The sequence below is a fragment of the Echeneis naucrates genome, chromosome 6 (genome assembly GCF_900963305.1).
Source record: "Echeneis naucrates chromosome 6, fEcheNa1.1, whole genome shotgun sequence".
NCBI classification, from domain to species: Eukaryota; Metazoa; Chordata; class Actinopteri; order Carangiformes; family Echeneidae; genus Echeneis; species Echeneis naucrates.
The window spans coordinates 8291666-8314922 of NC_042516.1; the positions used below are offsets into that span (position 1 = coordinate 8291666).

The 23257-nt window shown below is 40.9% G+C and overlaps 1 protein-coding gene across 1 annotated transcript in view; it reads left to right on the forward strand.

Annotated features, from left to right (window-relative positions):
- The first annotated feature begins 5054 nt into the window (after positions 1–5054).
- LOC115045130 (exostosin-1a-like) overlaps positions 5055–23257 on the forward strand; it is a 33773-nt gene continuing 15570 nt past the window's right edge. Inside the window, exon 1 of the mRNA XM_029504649.1 lies at positions 5055–6948. Coding sequence (XP_029360509.1) covers positions 5996–6948 — 953 coding nt within the window. The 5' untranslated portion in view covers positions 5055–5995. The remainder of the gene's footprint in view (positions 6949–23257) is intronic.

Consider the following 23257-nt stretch of genomic DNA (forward strand, 5'->3'; position numbering starts at 1 on the left):
GTCTGTAAATAACTCTGAAGCCGTGCTGGCAGGATGTAAATATATATGCAGGGATGCTTGCTCGTGAACACTGTCCCCTTAGGTCCCATGTGACCTTTTTTAGTCACCGGTTAACTCTATTCAGCTGGACTAGTGATTAAATCCTTTCATGGCAGGAACTTTCACGCCACTGTGAACTGTGTAAGGTGATCAAAGGTTGCTCATTTTGTTGTCCAGTCCCACTGTTATTCTTCTTCATTGATCTTTTTCAGGCTCTGTTAGTGATAGCTGTACACAGAATTTGGCTCTATTTGGAATAAGACAGGATACAGCTTTCCATTGTTTCTGTCTCAATGCTCCTCCTGTCAGCAATCATTTAAGTGACATGTATCAAATTTAATTAGCGCTAAAATGAACTGCCATGCATTGCTGTTATTTAAATGTGTAGATGGGATTTGTGCTATTGTGTTTGCTTTTATATTGTTATATGAATTTAAATATGATCTCTCATGCTTAATGGTATGCGTGAATACACATTAAGTAAAATATCAATCATATGCACAGCCAGTATAGATTTTTCTATGTAATGTAAATATTGCATTCAAGATGATAAAATGGCATAGATGATTTAAATGCATTCTTTCTTTTCTGTCTGATAAATGTGAATTCAAAGTAAATATTTATATTATTATTTATCCATTGTTTTGACAAAGGATATATTATTAATTAATAAAGGCCTGGATGAATGATTAGCAAATATTTACAGTCATAGTAGCAGCAGTTTAACACTACATGATGGGATGTGAGGGAATTTCCCCCTGTCCCTGTGGATGGAGGATTTTATTAAGGCCTTGGTACAGATTTTAACCCTCCACTGTGTGTTTGGTCCAGTACATCAAGACTGACTTGGCCCCATAAAAATGTGTCTGCTTTAAATTTCCCTAAGGACTAAAGGACCAAACGCAAATACAGCACGACTTCTAACTAACAGAGAAGGGCTATAACATCACAAATATTCAATGCCAAAACATTTCCCTGTAGGACTTTTGAGGCTAACAAGCAGTTTCAGGACAAATATCAAATGCTGATTGTGGTAATACTCTAATATCAGATTTGATTAAGCAGCAGATGTCTTTTTTATTGCAAGTCATTATTGCTGTCATGCTTATTAGCATATAAATGGCTTCTAGGCCTACTGAGACCTAAAAGTTATTGCATGTGTAATTGAACCTGAGCTCTCCTTTGTGATTGAGATGTTCCAACACACACACATTGTTTTGAGGGGAAGGTAGCAAGCACATTGTATTCACACACAAATGAACTGACATGCACATTCACACAAGTGATTTTTGTCTGTTCCGATTTAATAACAATCATTAATTCTTAACACATAAGCACAGCAGTGGAAGAAAAACAGCAGGAAGACAATAAGGAGAAAACAATGAGGAATGTGACTGTAATTATGATGTCTACAATTATTGCGACCATACCAGTGATCATCAGACATCTCAACTTTTAGCACCTTGCACAGTTTCTAACAATTTGTGTCATCAGCCACACAATAATGACTGGAGCAGTAAGTTCTAAAGTTGTTTAGTTTCTAAGTTGTTTTTTTTTTGACTGACAGACTGATATTGATATTGACAGATCAAACAAGAGACATGCAAATAGTCACTATTTATTAAAATTACTGGTTGCAAATGCAGTGTATTTTTCACTTTCTACCAAAGGCTGTCTATTGTTCATTGTTGTTGTGCAATGAATGAACAGAATATCAGTCTTTTATGGAGAATAATAAACCTGGAATTTAAACAGGATTGTGACAGAGTGAGAGCTTTTTATAACTACCACTTAAATTTGTATGACAGTCCCATATGACACACACATAGAAATTACTGTCAGAAGCAGAAGTAGACTTTAATCATTCAGTGGAGTTAACCTTAGCCTTAACCTAATGGTGTCTTTCTCTCTGCCAGCAGTTTTGGCGACATTATATCGACAGCATTAAGGTGCTGTGAGTCACCATGAAATGAGGCGATCAGACCAATTGAAGAACAAGATATCTCTTTGAACTTTAAATGTCTCACAGTCTATGACCTTGGTGATATATTGGAAATTTGAAAAAAATTCCAAGATGTGAGTTGCACATTTGGAATACATTCATTTGTAGATGTCTTGTGCATGAAATCTTACACTTCATCCATAAAGATACGTAAATTGCAATTACAATCCACAGACAGCACGTGAACATTTTAATAGAAAGAACATTCACACAACTGATGAATGATGTGATGAGAAAGGAGTTTTTTAGGAATGAATGAGTTTTTATTAGTTTTGCTCCTGAACATTAATTAAGACCATCCAACTCTTGTATTTTGTTTCTGTTCTCAACATCCCAACCCACGCCTTAGCACAAAAACTTCTGCTATCTTAAGATAGCAAGCTTTACACAGAAGCAAAAGATTGGGCTTAAATTAGTGAACTTCAGAGGTGTTTGAGGACAGATTGTGTTGCATTGGGACAGTTGGACTCCCAATTTCCCCTTTTCTAATGTTTCCACGATTCTATGGTCGGTTAAAATGGCTTTCGTCAAATTTAAATTCATCCAAGAAGTGTCTTACTGGGAAGGAAAGGTAGCAGATATATATGAGTATATCAAGTAGCCCTCGAGTTAAATCCTTGGGGTTGATTCAAGTGGCCCTTCCTGCATCAAGGCACTGAAACATCCATTTGTCAAATGAACCCTTCATTTCTCTGTTAGGCCTGATCCTCTCAGATTTGATTTGTGCATTTCAGCATCAGCGCAGATAAATGAGGCTCGTCACCAAGGCTTTCAGTCTCAGTTGGGAATGGACATTAAATTATCACATCGAGGCTGTGCTCTACATGAAAGAGACACACATACACACATATGTAGCACACACATACACACCCACAAATCACTGTGCGTCCATGCACATGTCTAACAATTTTGCATATACCAAACGTTCATCTTTTTCATTTCAGTATATAACTGGAGAGCAAATAACAAATTTGCATTGCATTACAGTTATTAGTGACCTCAAAATGTACCCAGAAGGATATAATAAATCTCCATTTGGCTGTTTAGTTGCTTGGCTGGCTGACTCGCTGGCTGGCTGGCTGGCTGGGAAAACTACGCTGACCTGGGTGCATCCAAATTAGATACTGGCAGGGTTGCATGTATTACACAGTGGGAGTGCTGCTCTGGCTCAGTCATCCCGCTGCTCTAAATCTGGCCAGTGCTCAGGCCAGCAAACACAATGCAACAGGGACGCAGCATCTCTATATTCTCATTAAGATATAGATAATAACTACAGCAATAGATAGATAGATAGATAGATAGATAGAGAGAGAGAGAGAGAGAGAGAGAGAGAGAGAGAGAGAGAGAGAGTCCTTATTTAGTATATCTGTTGGCTTTGAAGTGAGGCAAATTAAAGTCAAAAATAAAAAGGTAAAAATTAGGTACTGTCAAAATTCCACATGAATAGACTGCTTTAAAGAGTTTAAATTAAAATTCTGTGACATACAAACCAAGCACATTGCCACTACACTGCTCAGTGTAGTGGCAAAAACTGAGGAACATTCATCTATCCACATCAGTCACCACTGGCACCCCCCTCGTAAATCAGTTAAAGGGATGAAAGAGTGAAGAGATGGAAGGAATGCCAGAGCAACAGAGGGAATGATGGAGAGACTAAGAAGGAAAAGGCAGGACATAGGTGAGGGAAACAGAAATGGGGGACACAAAGACAAAGGCAGAAGGTAGAAAATAAGGAGGTGGGCATCAAACCACTCCCTGTCTTTGATCAGTGGTCCATGGGGAACTGAGACAGCAGAGATAACTGGTCCATAGCTCCTGAGGAACGCAGACTCACATTCCTCCATGCTCTTTCCCCGCTTCTGCAAAATCACTTGTAGGCTTTCAGACCAGAGCAGCTGTAAAAACACATCATGGCTTCCTACATGCCAGAAAAGACCTGGCTGAAACACTGCGGTGCCATTGTCCTGCTGGTCTACATTCATTAGGGCAATTCCTCTTATGGCAAAGGCCTTTTTTTATCCATACCTCATGTTTTCAATCATATCCTGTTTTCATGTAGACTGAAAATAATGAATTCCCAATGGAGAGGTTAAAGGCTATGTGTGACAACAAGGCAGTGCTGTTGGGATCCAACTCCCAAAACCAAAATCCTGCAGACATAAAATTTTTTTATCTTTCAACAGATCACATTAATACAGGGATGTGAACCAACTCCCTCTGTGAAAAGTTTCCAGCCCAAAGGTCTTGTGCCAAGATGGTTTGTGGTAACCATGACGTATCAGGCAGCCTTACACTGTAAACCCATATATTAAGGGACTGTATAATATTTTTATGAACCAAAGCCCATTGGTGTATCTGCATTCAAATCTTTTAACCTCAAAAGCAACAAGAAAATTAGGGCTGACTGACAGTATTGAACCATAATGCTTCATTTATAATAGGATATGACACATCAAATTTTTTTTCAATAATTGCAGATCCTTCCAACTTGGTCAAATTGTCGTTTAGACAATATTTCATTAACTGTTCAGCCCTAATCAAAAATAATATTTCAGAGAGTCCATGAGGGATTAAATTTACTTTAGCTGTGCCCTTAGCTAATATGGACAACCTTCAGTATAGAGAGCGCGAGAAATCCTTCAAGTGCTCAGGAAAATAAATACCCAATTACTCTAATATGATTTATTCAAAAACTCCAGAATAAGCTGAATGACTAAATGTCTAACTACACCTCGGGGTGTGATGATTTTGCCATTGGATGCGCTGTCTCGATTTTTTTGTCCACAAAAAGCTATCGCAGGGAGAAGGATCTCCGACGGTCCGGCAGAGATCAACAGGCAGACCGCAAACCCCTCCTGTGGCCGAATCACGGCGGACGCTCTCCCGCTCGGTTCCGTCTGGATGTGAATGGGTGTGCTGGAAGCCCCGCCCACCGCGGGGTGCGCCGGCAGCCAATGGTAACGCACCGTGCGCCATCGGGCGGCGTCACATCATCATCAGCAGTCGTCCTGGTGGGAGCAACGCGCCGCGCCGCTCCGCCTGGCTCCGGTCTCTTCTGCACCCCTCGGTCCCGTGTATGCGTGTGTCTGTGCGTATGTGTGTGCCGGGGGCGAGTTCACAGGACCGGACACACCGACGGAGAAATTTGCCTGTCGGCTCCGGAGGGAGAGCGAGAAGGAGAGCTAAGTAGCGGAAGACAGAGGGGACATGTTCGCGGGCGGAGATCAAGGGCTGCCCGGCTGTCTTCACTTCCAAGCGGCGTTAAAGCTACTTTGATGCGACCACTTAGCTAACAAGCTAACTGGGAATGTTTTCAGAAACCAGCCAGGTAGTTAGCCTGCTTGCTAGCTGAGTCATCTGTGGAGATCGCTCTATACACTTAACAGACAGCCACGACACATTTATCTGGGTCCTGTAGTGAAATAAACACGACAACACCAGAGACTAGATGGTAGCTAATTTCAAACAGGGACAATAGTTGACTGTCCAGGCAACAAGTCTGGGAGACACCGCTGCTAAATAGGCTCAAGTTTGAACTCATTTTGTGTGGTGGTGGTGTTATTCACTGCGGGGCTGTGGTTAGCTAGAAAGTAGCATCCTGTGTTACGATGAGCGTTTCGGGCAAAGGAAAGGTAGTCCAGTACAAAGGAAAGTAGGGTGCCCCTTCACATACCCACGTCGGGGCACTCTGCTGCATAGGATAACCTGTTGTCACTCAATCGATGCAACTATTGACGGGGAGACGAGGTGGATGAACATTATAAGTCGCCCACATGCGTTGGATCAGCTCCCGGACTTGTGAAAGGCATCCGAAGCAGAAGGTGGGAGACGTGAGCGCACAGCCCTTGCAGCCCGGGGGAAGATGGCGGAGCGATCCCGCAGGAGGTGGTGAAACCAAAACTTGGGGACTTCTTGGATTTATTGCCAGCCATCTTATCTCAAATCATAGGACACATGCAGGCCAAAAAACGGTACTTAATCCTGTTCTCTGCCGGTGCGTGTTTCATCCTGTTGTTTTGTTTTGGAGGGATACAAGTCCCGCTGTCCAGACCGGGACCAAGCCGGCGTGATGACCGCAGCCTCTCCGGTTATCACCCCGGGGCTCGGTGGCGTCACTTCCCGGGGTACCTGCAGCCTTTCAGCCCCTGGGAGAAAGACCAGCACGATGATCTCAATGAACACATATCACCGAGGCAGAAGAGGGACGCCAACTCTGGCGTGTACATTGGAAAACGCTGCAGGATGGAGTCCTGTTTTGATTTCTCCCTGTGCGAGAGGAATGGATTTAAAGTTTACATCTACCCCCAGCAGAAAGGGGAGAAGATGTCAGAGAGTTATCAGAACATCTTGTCCTCGATTGAAGGGTCCAGGTTCTATACACTGAACCCAGCACAGGCATGTCTGTTTGTCTTGAGTCTGGACACACTGGACCGGGACCAGCTTTCACCCCAGTATGTTCACAACCTGAGGGCAAAAGTCCAGAGCCTTCCCCTGTGGAACGGAGGCAAAAACCACATCATCTTTAACTTATACTCTGGCACCTGGCCAGACTACACAGAGGACCTGGGGTTCGATATTGGCCTTGCAATGTTGGCCAAGGCCAGCATCAGCACAGAGAACTTCCGCCCCAACTTTGATGTTTCTATCCCTCTTTTCTCTAAAGACCACCCTAGGACAGGAGGAGAAAGAGGCTACCTGAAACATAACACCATTCCCCCGTACAGGAAGTACATGCTTGTTTTTAAGGGGAAGAGGTACCTAACTGGAATCGGTTCAGACACAAGGAACGCTTTGTATCATGTTCATAACTCAGAGGATGTTGTCCTCCTCACCACCTGTAAACATGGTAAGGACTGGCAGAAGCACAAGGATGCACGCTGCGATAAAGACAACGCAGAATATGACAAGTGAGTATCACCCAAATACACTCACTCAGAACTATGCACTTAGACTGCATGCAAGATAATTTCTATTTATTGTCTGTCTCATGTTGTCACTGTGAGTTTCAGATTCCACTCTGATCCAACAATGACAAAAAAGATAAAGTAGCGTGGGCTACTATAATGATCTCACTCACTAGGCTTATATTATTATGGGCAGGGGTCTGTTAATTTCTCTGCACCACATATATTTCAATTCATATTTTAAAGTTTCCTCGAATAAGGGCTTTTATCTGTTTTGCTCATGCTCTTTTATCACACTATTATTTCATTTCCTTCTGTTGTTTCCGGATGTGTAAGTTAAAGTTTCACTACCATGACAATCCCGAGCATTATGTCTCTGTCATATCCATTGTTTTTTCTGTATGCTTTTGAGACATGAGGAAATGTGATGAGAATGTATAGCGGCTTGAAGGCAATTTTGCATAGCCCGATTGCCTCAAACAGTTGGGTTCACTATCCAGTCCTACAGATAAGCCTTACTACTTTCTGTGCCCAAATCTGATGAGTAAACTGGCGTCTATCTCTGTGCTTTGGCTGCTGGGATTCATTTCATGTGCCCCCAGACTGTGCTGTGTTGTTACTGGTGACTGTGTGGCGCTGGGTGTTTGACTGTGGCTCTTTGGGGTGGATTAGTAGGGACAAAGCACTGGTGCCAGTAAGGGGAAGCCACTCTGGCCCCTGTTTGCTCAGTCATTTCCCAGACAAACCCAACTGCATCAGCCAGGAATGCCCCGGCCCCTACCTGTGTCCTGCGTGACCCCGCCGTTGTTCGGGGCCCTGCAGTGATTGACCCCAATGTTGTGTCTTAACTATGATGTTGTTGGCTGTTTGGTTTTGATGGCAAACTATTTCATAGTATCCGAAGACGTCAGTGATGACACTACACTGCAACATGAATTGCAGTGATTGTGGGTGAATATAGCCCTCTTCCAGTCCTTTTAACCAGGGGTGTGTTACTGTGTATTTTTTCACATTTTGATTGTTTAGCAGCAATCCTAATGTTTGTGTGCGCCTGTGCAGGTAAATATCAGCTTTAGTGATTCACTCATTGGCCCAGCAGAGGAACATTCTCCATATCACTCTTAAGACAGGAGCTATCTGCTCACTCACTGCCTCTCTCTGCCAGCTGACTGCTCACTGCCAAGTGCTGGCAGGGAGTGATTTCACAGAGTGAGATGGGTGGCATCAGAGCCATAACCCAAAGGAAAAAAATAATCCTTCTGTCATTAAGTAGCATAGAGGGAGAAACAGGCTTTGCGTATCTCACTAGCCCTCACCAGCTTAGCTTCATTGCATGACTACAGAATGTTCAGTAGTTCTCAGTCAGTACATCCTCAGTAAACCACACCACTATCAGTCAACAGGCTTTGGTTTGATCCCAAATCCACAGCCAAATTCCTGTTAAATTATATAAAATGATTTTACTCATTCCAGCCTCATCTTCTCCAGCTGCTCCAACGTTTGAGGTATTTTCTCAGTAAAATCAATTCGGTTCCGAGAATTTTTTGCACTTTAAAAGCAAGAAACATTAATTTTGCAGTTTTTTTTTTTTTTTTTTTTTTTAAAGTTTAGTTTTGCCAGCCTTCTTCATCCAAGCCCACTTTTGACTTTCACTGTGCTGGAAGATATGTACTCTGAGGTCTTACTCACGTTATGACCTTGCATCCTAGAATCAAGATCTCAGGGTTGAAAATGTGTACATCCCTCCATCTTCAACCACTTTCTGTTTCCGGGTCACGCTGGAGTCAATACCAGCTCACTCTGGGCAAGGGTGGGATACACCCTGGACAGGTCACCATCACAGGGCAACATACAGAGAGACAGAGACAAAAAAACCACTCAACTCACACTCAGACCTACAGATAAGTTAGAGTCACCAACTAAACATGCATGTCTTTGGACTCCACACAGAAAGGCCCCAGGCTGGAAACCGAATTCGTGACCTTCTTACTGTGGGGTGACTGCGCTATTACATTAATAGAAGTTTGTTTGGAGCAGATATGCTAAAAAATATCTTGAAAGTGCATCACACAACACAGAAAACCTTTTTGTCCTGTGTGAAATAATAACCTACTCCCCTTAGTGTACTTTGGTTTCATACCTGTTCAAAGGTTGAGACTAGCTGAAATGAATGATATGTCAAACATCATGGCATTCCTTGAAATCAGTGTTTTTCATTTTGGTTTTGGAAAGACTTCATATATGAGTGCAATGTTGTTGCCTATGACCGATGAATCATATATTATCCCTGCAGTAGGATGAGTGTAACCATGATCCCCAGAAGATGTTTAGTTCTGAGATCTAGGTGCGTCTAGCCTTGATCTATGCACAGTTGTGTGTGCCCTTACCTTTAACTACTTTGTTTCAATACTGATCAAAGCATTTGACTGTGTAGACCATCTGATTTTACATTAAGAGTTACTTTTGGGTTTTGTTTTTTTCGCCTGACATTTGGACTGATGCAATGGATTCATGAGACTGTAGAAGTTGAATCAGTTTTACTCTACCCATACCCAGACCCAGACCTGCTCCGTATCCCTGTCCTGGCACCTAGCAGTGCATGGCTTTCCAAGGGAATAGGACTTGGAGGGGCCAAGGCATGGGTGAGGTAGTACTCAAGAAAGGCAGTTTCCAAGGAAATCAATATTTGTTTTTGGGTCATTTTTCAGCTTTCCAGATGATAAGGCTTCTGACTTAACTATGCTGTAAACAATACACTGGCTGGAATAAGCAGCTGGCAGCAAATGTTAACCGTGATCTGAGATCTTACAAATATCTTCTGGGTGTTGCAGCTGTTTGTCAGACTTTCCTTTTTTTTTTTTTTTTTTTATTCATCTTCAACTCTTTATCCGTTTCTGGGTCGTGGGGGTTGCTAGAGCCAATCCCAGCTCACACTGGGGAAGGGAAGGGAAGGGAAGGGTCCACCCTGGACAGGTCAGCACTCCATCACAGGGCCAACACACAGAGACAGACACAGACACAGACCAACAACCACTCACACTCACACTTAAAGACAATTTAGAATCACCAGTTAACCCAAACATAATGTCTTTGGATGGTGGGAGGAAACCGGAGTACCTGAAGGAAACCCACGCAGGCATGGGGAGATCATCCAAACTCGGCACAGAAAGGCCCCAGAAATGGAAACTGAATCTGCAACCTTATTGTAGGGCAACAGCACTAACCACTGTGCCGCTGTGCTGCTGTCAGACTTATTTTGACTGAAGTTATTACATTGGCCTATATGTAAATTTGGTCTTACCAGCTCATGTTTATGTACATATTTATACTTGTCACATTAACATCTTACTCTTATAAAGCTCAGAATAATCTTAAGATTAAAGTGATTAAAATGTTGATTTAAAAAATGTTTGGGTTGTACAGAGTTTCTCATGTAGGTTGACATGTTTGACTGTGACTGGGTTGTGTTGTCGGTTATGCAGCCCCATGGGCCAGACAGTGCAGTCTGTGGTCTAACTGGGTGGAAGTAATAGTTTCTGTGCCTGGCTGTGGTCCTTTGTGCAACAAATCCCTCTTATCCTCTCCCACTGACAACAAGGAAGTTGTGACAGACTGAATGCAGCCTTGCACTGTAATTACCAAGTAATGGCCGTGCCACTTTTGTGTGATGGTTGAGACTTTGTGCTCCAGATGATCCAGATGCTTGGTAAATATATGGCGATTTTGTTGCACTCTGCATGGTCATGCACTTTGTATGTCATGGTTTTTGAAGAGGGGATCTGACTATATCTGGGCAGGACATTGCAAACTACATCAAATTATTAGATTTTGTTGGTTGCAATAACTGTATTTTTTTCCTGTGTTTTCTAACTGTTGTCCTGTGTTTGTTTTGTTAACAGCTTAGACATTTTGTTGAAACTCAGATAACCAAGAGGCTTGGAATGTTATGTTTTATGGTAATAGCTCTATAGTTTTGTGTTTCTTGGACTCTTCGCTACCATTAGGAAGATTGCGTGAACTTTACATTTGATGACATTGACTTGCTCTGCCAGAAGTCATATTTGAAAAAAGATCTGGAGCTTGCAAAGGGAATATATACACCCTGTGTTGTGATTAACCTATCTTTTTTGGCTGCCTGATTATAGAGTTCTTAGTTCTATTGGGTTTGTTGTTCAAAGCCTAAAAACCCAAAGCTCTTCGTTTGGCTTGCTTACTCGTCATGATTTGGCTGTTTCCAGGCATTGGGAAGAGTCAACTTTCTGCTTCTCTCTTCACCACACTCTGTCTGTCATACATCTGCTCTCAGCCACTGTGCACAAGCCTGTGATACAGCCAAAGGAGAGAGGAAAAAATACAGCAGGAGGCAGGTCAGAGGCAGTTTTAACCTCAAACTGAAAGCCTTCTCACAGCTTGTTTCCAATTAAGAGGCCCTGCCAAGCGAGAGAGTATGAGAGGGATAGACTGAGGGACATAGAAGAGTTGGAGACAAACTGAGAGAACGAGTTGGAGGGGAAAATGGCAGCACAAAGAGAGAGAGAGAGCATTGAGAGTCTGAGAACCAGAAAGGCAGGGGGAGAAAGTAAAAGCAAGTGAGAAAAAACACACGCTCACCATCCAACAGTGAGAGGTGAGTCTAATAGCTAGCTGTGTGCTGACGCTGGTCTACTAGGTGTATTTATAGACTTGTTGGATTTTAATCCTCAATATTGGCCAAAGCCCCTGGCAGAGGGCCACTAGCCAACTTGATGCAGGCTTTGCAGGGCTTTGGGAAAATGATAATCATTGGGGGAGGATGGTCAATCTCAAGAGTCCCTGCATATTAACAACTATAGATCCCTTTATTCACAGTCTTGTCTACTGTTTAAACACTTTGGTTTGACAGTCAGGTCCTTACCTTTAACAAGCTCTCGGTACACTTGTTCTTCATTCAGTCATGTCGCAATTGCATCTAAAATCAGGAAATGAAGCTAATATGATTTGATCTAGACAGCAAAAGCAATGCTTGTATTACTGAAAAATAGCCTGCCTTAAATTTGTTTCATGTTTCATGTAACCCTAACCCTAACCCACTATCAGCAACAGGAACATCTCACAAACTGTCAATTTGGCAGTCTGCATGTGGCATCTTTGTATTTCCCAAAACCCCTGACATGTGTAGGTAGATGCAGTTTGGAGGAGGAGAGCATCAGCTCCAGTTGCACCAGTGGCAGAGCCACAAATTATTTACATGTAGCATCCACAATACTCAAAAATACAAAAATCTTCTGTAGGGCCCTGACTAGGAAGACCTTTTAAAGAACTAATATTATAGAGGCACGATTAACATTTTGGCAGGTTACCCTGTTGCGTCTGCAGTTTCTATTTCTGTTATGCTGTGATTTTACAGATCTAAATAAGAAGAGACAATGCGTTATTAAATTCTATGACTTAAGTTTGTTAAAAGATTGCTTTCTCCAGAAGGTTCCTTAAGCTGCCATCCATCATAACTCAGCTCTGCCAGTAAACTACCACAGTCGGCCCTGCTAGAAAGACCCACATGATACAGCAGCCAGTGAAGAAGGCTGGTAACCCACAAAACCACCTTGCATAGATTGCATAATTACTTTTCATCAGATTTGGAAAGGATGCTATTTGTAAATTAATTTTCTGTTGTGCCATGCAAGTCCATGAAAAAAACAGTACAGGTTGAAAAAGTTAGAGGTACCCACAGTGTATGTGCAAAAGCCTCATCAGCAACTCCTCTCTTTTTTAGGGTTTATTTGTATATTAAGTTTCAGTTTTACCTACAACTTATCAAATTTATGTTTCCTATTTTCTCCAGTTGTTCTTAACAATGAATGAAGGTATAGCAATAACAATGCATCCAACATAGGAACTTTTTCTCAAGTGTACAGGATGTTGTATCAGTATGCTACAATGCTTTATCCCTGAAACTCCAGAGAGTGCTTCAGTATGTTCTCATCTCAATTGATGGCCATCTAATTTTTCACTGCCAGGATTTATACAGGGGGATTTTGAGGGTGACCAGAGGATATTATCATCAATGCTCACATCCAATCATTCAATTAATACAACCACTGCCAACTCACTCAATTTCATCTTGAGTTCAGCTAAGGGCCAAAGATTTAATGTCACCTAGTCTAGCCAAACTTAAGAATAGTCCAGATGTGCCAGTTTAAGGTACGACTGGTTGACATATTTTTCTTGTGTATTTGATCATGTGGGCTCAATGCTTTCACTGGTTTTCTACTCTCTCTTGTGCTTCCACGCCCCCTCGCTTATTCAAATTCAAATATGCTTTATTTGCTTGAATAGGTTTTAGCCGCTCTCTTACTCTCATTTGAGACTAGTTGTTCAGGACAGAATTGCCATTTGTTTGCCGTGCTCCCGCTCCATCTCAGCTTTTGTCCTGACAGGATGATGTATGTTTCATTCTTGGCAGCCATGTGCAGGTGATGTATTCCACTTGGAATGCAGGGAGAGGGGAATAAGGAATGGGATGTCCATGTGCCAGGCACAAGTGTGGTCAGTTCCAGGAAAACCATTTTTGCCATATATAGATGGACACATTTCCTTGCTTTTGGACAGTTGTGATAAAGTTTCAATGGGTGAAACTACTAGAGCAGGCAGTGCTGCTAAACAAAACAGATTTGAGAGGTTTGCTTTGGTCCACCTAAAGGTATTGTCTTACAGAAGGGGAAGTTTCAGATAAAAAATTGAATTATTATTTTGGGTGTCAGGTCAGGATGCATTGATAAGAAAAGAATCATGAAGCTTTGACTCGTAGATAAAAGTTTACTTTCAAAATGAAATTACCCTCAGACCTTGAAATAATATAGATATATAGATATGGAAACTTAGAAAACAATCACACAAGTCATTGAATCTCAGGTGAAACAAATAGAAAGAAAGGAAAATAAGGGTAGATTAAATTCCCCAACCAATACTGAAATAGTAATAAACTCCTTTTTTTTGTTAAAGCAGAACTTCTGCCCCATGCTATGGTTAAAGAGAGAGAGTGGATGGGGGTGAACTCTGAAAATAACCTTTGGTGATCCAGTTAACTGAATTAGTTAAAAGGCGAGTGGCAAAAGTGAAGAGAAATCCTATCAGTGTGAAAGTGAAAGGAAGAAAATATAAACTTACACTGAGATTGGTCTGTGCTTTGATTTTTTTTTTTCTTTCTTTCTTTCTTTTTTTTTTGTAAGCCAGTTGCCATTTGTTGATGTGAATAACATGATTTTTATGTAATTTGGACTTAATTAGAAATTAGCTTTAGTGACATAGAAAAGCATATAGAAGCTAAAAAATGACAAAGCGGATTTAAAATCAATAATCAATATATCACTGACAAAGTTATGTTAAGTGCCGTTGTGGAGCATCAAGAACAAAAGATATAACGTTACAGAACTAGCTCGTAATTCATTGAATCGGTATTTGCGTGATGTGGCACGTGTACGGTTCTTTCAAACACTCCGATTAGTCGCTTGGTCGGCATGACAGGGACTTTCTCAATTATCCCTCATGTACAATGAAATGTGTTGTGAGAGCTACATGCAGAATTAAGCAGCACTCTAAAACTACAACCAGCCAAATCCTATGGGCTTGTAATCTTTCAGTTAGTGTCGAGAGTACGCCTGCCAAGCCCTCAGACATTTTTCAATGTCTATAACTCTTGCTTACTGTTTTATATTTTCTTTAAATTTTTTGCACAAGGATTACGGTACAACTCAAATAGAAAAACAAATCTTCCTGAGTGTGTGGAGAGGAAATGACTAATATTAGTACATCTGTCCTTGTATATTTTCAAAGGTACTTTGGCACTGTATCATCATCACCACGTGAGACCATGTTGAGCTGTGTTAATGTAACCACTTTTGGCACCAGTGAAAAAATGTGAGCCACCATGTTGTCGGGCATTGCTGGGTAATGGCTTGGATCATCAGATAAAACTGGCATTCAAACATATGCGCACACACACACGGCCACGTTATCTTTTGCTGCCCTCCATTTTGACAGATAAGAGCTTCAGCCAGCACTATGAGAGGAAGTGAAGCTCTGGCACTCAGGATGATAACTCTGAGTATGTGATAGTCTTAACTCTTCTGTGAAATGATGGCTTTTCTTAGCCTGTTCTTTGTTGTAGTCTTTAAGAGACTGAATCAGACTCGCAATAACCTTTTAGCGACCAAATTATATCAGGAGGGAAAACAACTGAACTTTTGAATCAGAAAATTGGGAATTAAATGGCAAATGGGTAATCTTCACAAAGTCACTAAGCAACTATTTAGTTTACAAAGCGCTTGCTGTTATGCCAAATAGGTAATTGCTGTGATTGAGACTGAAACAACTTTCTAGTGAGACTATAATTTTGTGCCTGTTGGCTAAGCTTCATAGAGTTTGTTTTTTTTTTTTTCCCACCCCTTCTTTCACACAGTGAAATCTGTGACTTCCCCTTGTGAGGTCACTACCAGAGGGCAAGGCAGGAAGTTTTGTCTTTGATCTTTCCCGCTGTTCAAACTAATTACCTGCCTACAGCAACAAGCACTGCTGGCCGTGGAATTCATTAACAGATGATAAAGCTTAGCTCACTCAGAGGGGACTGTTGTGCAGTTGGCATTCTGCTCTGAGGTCTGGAGCTTACGTGAAACATTGACTGGAATTGATGTACAGAGAATTTAAGTTAGTTGGTTAGTTATTGCTTCTTTATTGTAATGATATAAAAAGATATAGTAAAGGGATGATGGCCATAATGGAAAGTAATGATTTCTGATGAAATGGTTCTCACTACCGGAACAGTTAAGGCTTCCATGAAAACAAATTATGACACAAAAGACTTGACTTTTGATATAGAATAGAGTGTATATGTTATTTTAAACATTGTTCTTGCCCCAGCCTCAGGACAAATTTCATACAACAGCTGACGTATGCATACCAACTTCATGCAACATATTCGCACCAAGAGCCGACCCTACCCAACTTGTGAACGGGTTGTGTTTCGATTGGCTATTCGTATCCTGAATTGTTTGTAACAGAGCATGTCTTAGCGCTAATGCGAAGAACTATGATTCTGGGATGATGTAGGCTATGGTGCTGTGTGGCTCACGGTCGGCAAGGGGATTGTTCCAAACACAATTTTCACCTGTGGCTCTCCGGTCATACTTCTGAATATCTGTAAAACAAATGTTCGTTAAGTAGAGTAGTGACTGTGTCAAAGTTTTTGAGATCACTAGATTTTCACCCAGCTGCAGTGAGTTCATATACACAGGTATTAATATAGCTTCATTGTTTTAATGGCCGGCTCATGCTCTTTCCATCAAATAGAATGTGACTGAGTCACAGAGGACCGAAATTTTGAAATTTTAGATCATCTGAACAGAAACATGTCCAAAGAAACCACTGGTATTACTTTGGAAGAGTTGAAAAAGGTAAGAGACCTGCTAATAAAAGGGGATGACCAATTTTAAGAGACCCACCATAACTACAACCCATCCAGTTCTCCCTCTGCTGTTTTTATAACACGTTACACATGTCTTTAATAGTCAGTGCCGCCCATTTTACATAATGTTTGGCATATTCCTTTTCTAGTTGGGTTATAGAACTTTTTATGAATATCAATTTATACTAAATTATATATATTAAATTTTTATCAATCTGTATAGGATGTTTGTCTGTATCTTTGCATCATCTGCTTGCATTCATCTATTATATTTTTCTCTGATCAATAATATGAAAAGGTATTAAGACTAACTTTAACTCTCAGGAAGGATCAATATGGCATCAATGAAAGCCAATTGATGTTGAGGTCTATGTGTGTATTATTGTATCTGTGTGGGATTAGGTCACCCTCCCCCACAGTTATCACATTAGTGTGCGAGGATTTATTAGATGGCTTAAAAACCGATGGGTGGTAGGAACAGTGTATTGCAAAGATAACCCTCCTGTGTGTGAAAGCTTTGTGAGAATGCCAATGGTACAGAAATGCCAGCGTAGGAAGTTGTACACATTTTATACAAATGTATTCTGTATTTAGCCAATGACATTGGTTACCAACTAAGCTGTGCTAATCAATGTAATTATTAGATAATTGTTAGACTTGCAGTACCCACTTGCTGGTAAAAGTAAACACAACACTGTAGAACTAATATGTCTGGCATTCACTGGCTGCGGTGAAACATGCTGGAGCTCTACTGGATGACAAACTTGTTGACTGGCTCTGTGGATGCTGATATCTCAGTGCTCTCAAGAAAAAAAAAGGTTGTTTAACTCAGCATCAGACATGCAACAAATAAAGCACTCCCTCTTCATCTTTAATTTCGAAGAGCATCGACAAAATGTTTGCCAAGTGCCACAGATCCCATTTAGCTGCTTCAATTTTGTGCATCCTCTGGGATAAACTGTAGCATTTTTGCCCCCCCATCATCATTAGTACACCAGCCACCCTGTAATCTCTCATTCTGTCACTGAGGCAATGGGGCCTCTCTCTCTGCTGTGGTCTTGTAATTGTGAGGTAATCATCTTTTCCCTCTTGAGAGCTAAAACACTGTGTTTACACTTGGTTTTTGGCGGCTTGACTTGGCGAGACTCTAATTCACTCACTCAGTAGCGGAATGAAGCTGCGCTTCTCATTATTTCACACTGGCTTTGCAGTCGTAGCTGTACTTTTCTCAGTGTATTACAGACATGTTGTCTTTGCAGATAATTTACTTTTCTCTTTTTTATATATATATATATATATATATATATAGTACATAATCATCCATTATGGTTTTGTTATTTGCCCACTTAGACAGAAAAAACATAATCTTCAAAACATTTAGGAACATTTCTTTGTAGAAACTGCATTGTTTGCTTGGGGTGATTTAAACTTGAATACTTTTTATAGAAATACAGTTTGAGAAAAATGAAATAATCCTTGTATCTATGTGTATGTACGGAATGTTTTTTCATTCTTGTGAACAATGAAATCTCAGTCCCCTCTATTTTATGTAGGCGAAGGCAGAATTTGTACAGAAAGCGATTTCGTTACAGGGAACTGAAAAAAAAATTCTTTCTTTTGTTTCTTTTCTATTTACCCTTTACTTTCATGGAAGTACTTCCAGTACTTTGATGGACCTCCAATCTCTAGGTTGAATTTTGGGAGAACAATTGCATTTTTAGTTGTCGTGCAGAGTTTGGTGGGGACAGTTGAAATAATCCATGTTGGCTTTTCAGTGCTGTCCTCTTGACTGCACTGTCCAAACACCCTCAGCTGACCTTAGCAGAGTTTCTGTGGATATTTGGTTTTTACAATATCCCCTGCTGTGTCCTCAGTCACAACTGTCGCATGACCCCACACTTGTGGTTGGACTCATGCTTCTGGTCCAAAAATGCAGTAGTCCATTGGGATGTAAATGGATAACACAAGTAAACAATATAAACCCTCACCTCTCTTCTCCCTGCTGCTACTCTGTCTTCATTTCACTCTTTCCCATGAATCACTTTCATGAAGCCATCCACTGGTATAAACAAAAAACACTGCAAGCCTGTACACTTTTTACACATTAACATGCTCATGTATATGGGTAATACAGTTTCACTTCTGCATCACCACCTCTTTTCTCAAATCACACCCACACACAAACAAACAAACACATAATACTTCAAAATGGGCAACTGAGTCCAAGAAGATCCTGGCCTAGCAGTCAACTCTTATCTTAATCCTGCTCTCAGTATGGTGGATATTGGGTCAGATCAGGCACAGCCCACAAGTCCATTTGATGGTACATTGATAAATTTATTTGATAGCAGTCCTTATCCTGACCCATCAGACATTACAAAGTCCCCTTGTCCCTGTCATGGCTGTAGTCATGGTTGCTTCGCCATTATAAAGTGGAAACAGTCTGCTGAGTGTTTTCCCCACTTCAAAAAAAAAAAAAAAATGCATGCAGAAACCTTCCACATGTTGATACATTCATGGAACTAGCAGTTAGATTCCTCTCCTTCTGCATCCTCCATCTTTAACTCTCCCCCTATGCATCATTCTTTGCTTCCTTGCTTCAAACTGCCTCACCCTCTCATTTAATCCATCTTTCCTTTACATTACTGTTTCCTAATTCTTATATCCTTCTGTCTCTACCTCAATTTGTTCCTGCTTGGCCGAGGCACAGAGACATTCCTGAACTGGACATTGCTTTTACAGAGCAGCCAGTGCAACGAAAGCAGTCCTGGCCAGGCTCTATCTCCAGCACAAGACCAGGGGCCACTCAGATGAATATGCTCAACTCTTTGCAATGAGACACTCTGACTGGCCTTTGTGTAAAGTGTAGATTAATTCATACGTTTATTAAGCCATTAAGCCATCAACCAAAACCTTGTTGGTTGATAGCTCGACTAAAAGATGTGGATTAGTTCCCTACTAGCTTCCAGAATGATTTTTAAAAAGTGAGATATAATTGAATAAATTACTATCAGTCTCAGATGAAAAATTAGGCAAAATTATTGAAACAGTGTCATGTTTCAAATATAAAAGCTGGTTTGTATTCACTGTCAGTTATTGCCATAGAGGAAAAGGATCTTTGTGGTCACAGCAGTAAAATAATTTCAACTGTATACCTCAAATGTATATTTTTATGTTGCTTCTCTTTACAATCCAGATCTGGCATTTTTGCACGGAGGGCTTTTCCATTAACAGTCATTTCATTATCGCTAAGACTCCCTTGTTCTGGTTCATGGTACCCAGAGAGCACATCAAAGCATCCCTCTCATCAGCCTCATCTAGCTGATGTGTGGCTGATTAGAGAAGTGGGCAAAGCTTCCTCCAAATTCATAAGGGAGTCAGTGAAAATCAGCAGCGATTTTATGATACAAACATTTTCTGGATAGATGCCGATAATTCTGCATTTGGTGAGTGTGTGTTGAACTCACTGGAAGCTACTCTGGGGCATGTATGACTCCTTTTTGAGGAGGAATATTTGTAGAGATGAAAAGGTTTTGCTTTTTGGTCCTCCTGTTGTGAGGGGCTTAAGATGGATGGAGACTCAGAAGTTGACTAAGAGGAAGAAGAGTGATAGAAGATTCAAAGCATGATAATTAGGTGAATTAACCTGGGGTCATGTGGAACTCTGGTAGAGATTGAGAACCCTTCTGTGTGTCTGTAAATGTTTTATAAAGCTGTCTTTGAACTCATTAACCAGAGGAAGATGAGTGAGTCCAGGGTGCCTTGAGGAAATGACTGTGTGCTTTGTTTTTCAAAAAGCCATGTTGGTACTCCCAACATCTTTACTTTATTGACTTCAAGTGGAGTGAATATCCGTCCTTCAACCTTATAAAGTAGGTCTTAAACTGTTGGAAAAGTATCTTCTTTTGTCATAAAGAGCAAAAAGAATTAACTTTCATCTTTTCTATGTGTTCTGAAAAAAGAAAAAAAAAAAAAAAGCACGATGATTCAAATATAATTATTCCACATACTGGAAATCAATGACAACTGGGAACTGATGCTGCAACATCAGGTTAATACCAAAAACTTTGGTATGGAAATCAAAGTTGACTGTCCTGAGTGGTGCTGTTTTTCTGCCAAAGTGCATGTACCATCAAGAGGTAAGGGCAGCCACGTTGTTTGATATGAAATCTGAAGACAAGCAGGCAGAGGAAACAATCACCGCAGCTCATGAACTGCAGGAAGAAAATGATGGTGGCGCAACAGTGAAGTCAGTCATACTTTCACACCTCAGTCTGTCAGTTGAAACTGCTGCTTGTGCGCACCTGCCTATCCGATGCCTATGCAGCCTCTGTTCTCTCTCGCTCTGTTTTTTGCAAGAACTGGGGAATTTCATAGTATTGTTACCTACTGCCAGATTTCTGGTATGTTGACATTTGTATCAGTTAAACACTTATTCCCGCATTCAGTTGCTTTTGGTTTTTCTGTTGCCTGAAAGATTAATTTCCTCAGTAGACACCAATTATCCATAATCATAAGGAAGTCTGCTGTGACTCAAGCTTCACCCTGAAGGGAGGTATGTTTAGATTTTTATTTGGACTTAATTCTCATATTACCTCTGAAATAAACTCTATGTGGGAAGTGGCTATTCATCCAGAATTAAAGGTGTTTCAACAGTGAATGACTTACCGGTGAAAGAGTAGAATAATTAATTATAATGATCCTTCAAATGTCGCGCCACAGCTGATGTTATATGGTGTAAGAATGGGTAGTCTTTTTCAGTTATTTATTTTTTTTTTCTATTGCTGCTGTTATCCACTTTTTCTTTCCTAGTATCATCTAGTCTTCATCACTGCTTAGAGTAGCATTAGTCAGCACCAGTGTTTTAGAAGAGTTGCTCATCTCTCATGGCTGCAGGTAAAACAGTGAAGATTAAGTACACTATTAAGAAGGTGTCAGACTTTGGACATTTCTGTATTTCATTCATAATAGTGGTGCCCATTAATCTCTAATTTTCCCATTCACTGCTGTATTTTAAGCTCCATAACTAATTTAGGTAAGTTAGTGTCATTCTCCTCAGTTTCTCTGGCTACTAAATTATTTATCGCCTATTCTTAAAGTTTCTAGTTATTGCCTGTGTCACATTTGTGGAATAGTTATCACTGTGCAACATGAATCCAGTCACCAGGTCAAGCTTCCAGGGGCCAGGCTCTTTCGTTGGAGTGGTATTGTATACTCATACAAGCTCAATAAATCCACAGCTAATGTCTAATGGCTTACTTTCTTCAGAGGTCTGATACACCCTCCTCATACCAGAGGCCAATCCACTTTCAAATGTCCATCTCTGATGTCTAATTAACCTCATGTAACACAAGTAAGGGACATGCTTTTTAACCCCACGATAGAGCCATTTGATTGCCCTGTGGAGATAATAACATTCATGTAATGATTGCTCCCATGCGTGACAAGGCTGCTTTTTCTTGTCGATTATTTTGCAGGTTATTTTCCGGTCTGTTACAAGACTTTGAAAAGATTTTGTTGTTGTTGTCGCTGTTGTTGGCGGCTCTTCAGGCCTGCCACTGTGCTACCTCTTGGTGTGCTGTCCTGTCAGGGGAAATAAAGCAGCAGGGACTGGCAGTGTCTCAAACTATAGAAGTCGCTCTGATGCGTATCACAGTGATCAAAACGATGCTTTGTGTGTGTCTGTGTGTGGTTCTGTTGCATGTGACGTTGTTGCCATGAGTGGTGCTGGCTACATGGGGCTTAGATACGACATTTGGTTTTTAACTGCTGTTTTTTCTTCCCTCCCTTTCTCATCTGATGACACTCACTTTTACTTGATGCCTTTCAGGATGAAATTCCTCTAACGCTAACTCTAACTTAAGTCATAGTCCTTGCAACAGCCAACTGCTCATCAGCATAACTCAGCTGAGAGAAAAGAGGAGGCAGAAAATGAGATATGGAGTCAATATGGGATGGAAGTTAGATGAGGGAGTAGGATAGCAGTATCTTCATTGTCTCTTAAGGGTTCTCCCTCTAACCAAGATGAGTCAAGGCTGCACTTTTTTTTTTTTTTTTTTCAAAATTGATTACGCCAATGCTCATTTCAAACCATTATGTTTACCTGCACTAAACACTAAACCCTTTAGTTTGTTACCTCTAAATTTTGAAAAAAAACAAACAAACAAAAAAAAAACAACATATGTCACACAATTGCTGAATGTTTGTACTTATTAATTTTGCAGGCTGGGTTTCAGGGCAAGATGCTCTCTATGCAGAAGAAAATTAAATGAAAAGGAGGTGAAAGGAGGATGATAGAAAAATCATGGCCATTTTTATTATGTGGAAGTTGCAAAAACTGGACCAATATTTTTTAAGAGAAAACCCAAATAATTGACTACCATGACCTGGTGTCATGGATGAACACAGCTCTTGTCCTAGGACAGAGGACAGTTTAGTGGCGCCCTCACGAACGTGCCAACTTGTCTTAAATCAGCTGCAGCAACCCTTCCTGTGATTGTGCTCCTCTCTCTGAGTATGTTAGAAATGTATGTGGTCTCTTCGGATTATGGAAGGCAAACACTTCGGCTGTTCTGAGGCTCCTCGGGCACTTGACAGAGTGAGCTGTGCATTTCTCTTTCACTCCATCCGTCCAACGTTGCTAGGAGACTGGTTGATGTTTTATGTTGACCCAGCTCACCTCCTGTTATTCTTTTCTCCTTCTGTGAAACAAACCATATGTCTTTCCTGCACCATTATTAAATGGCATTTTATTATACCCATTATTGTATCAATGCCTAGGATGCTGGTATAACAGTAGATGGTGACAGTCAACCCTTTGGGAGGCAGGTTCAAGCCACTTTTCCAAATAAGATTAAACCGACAGGAAGTTTA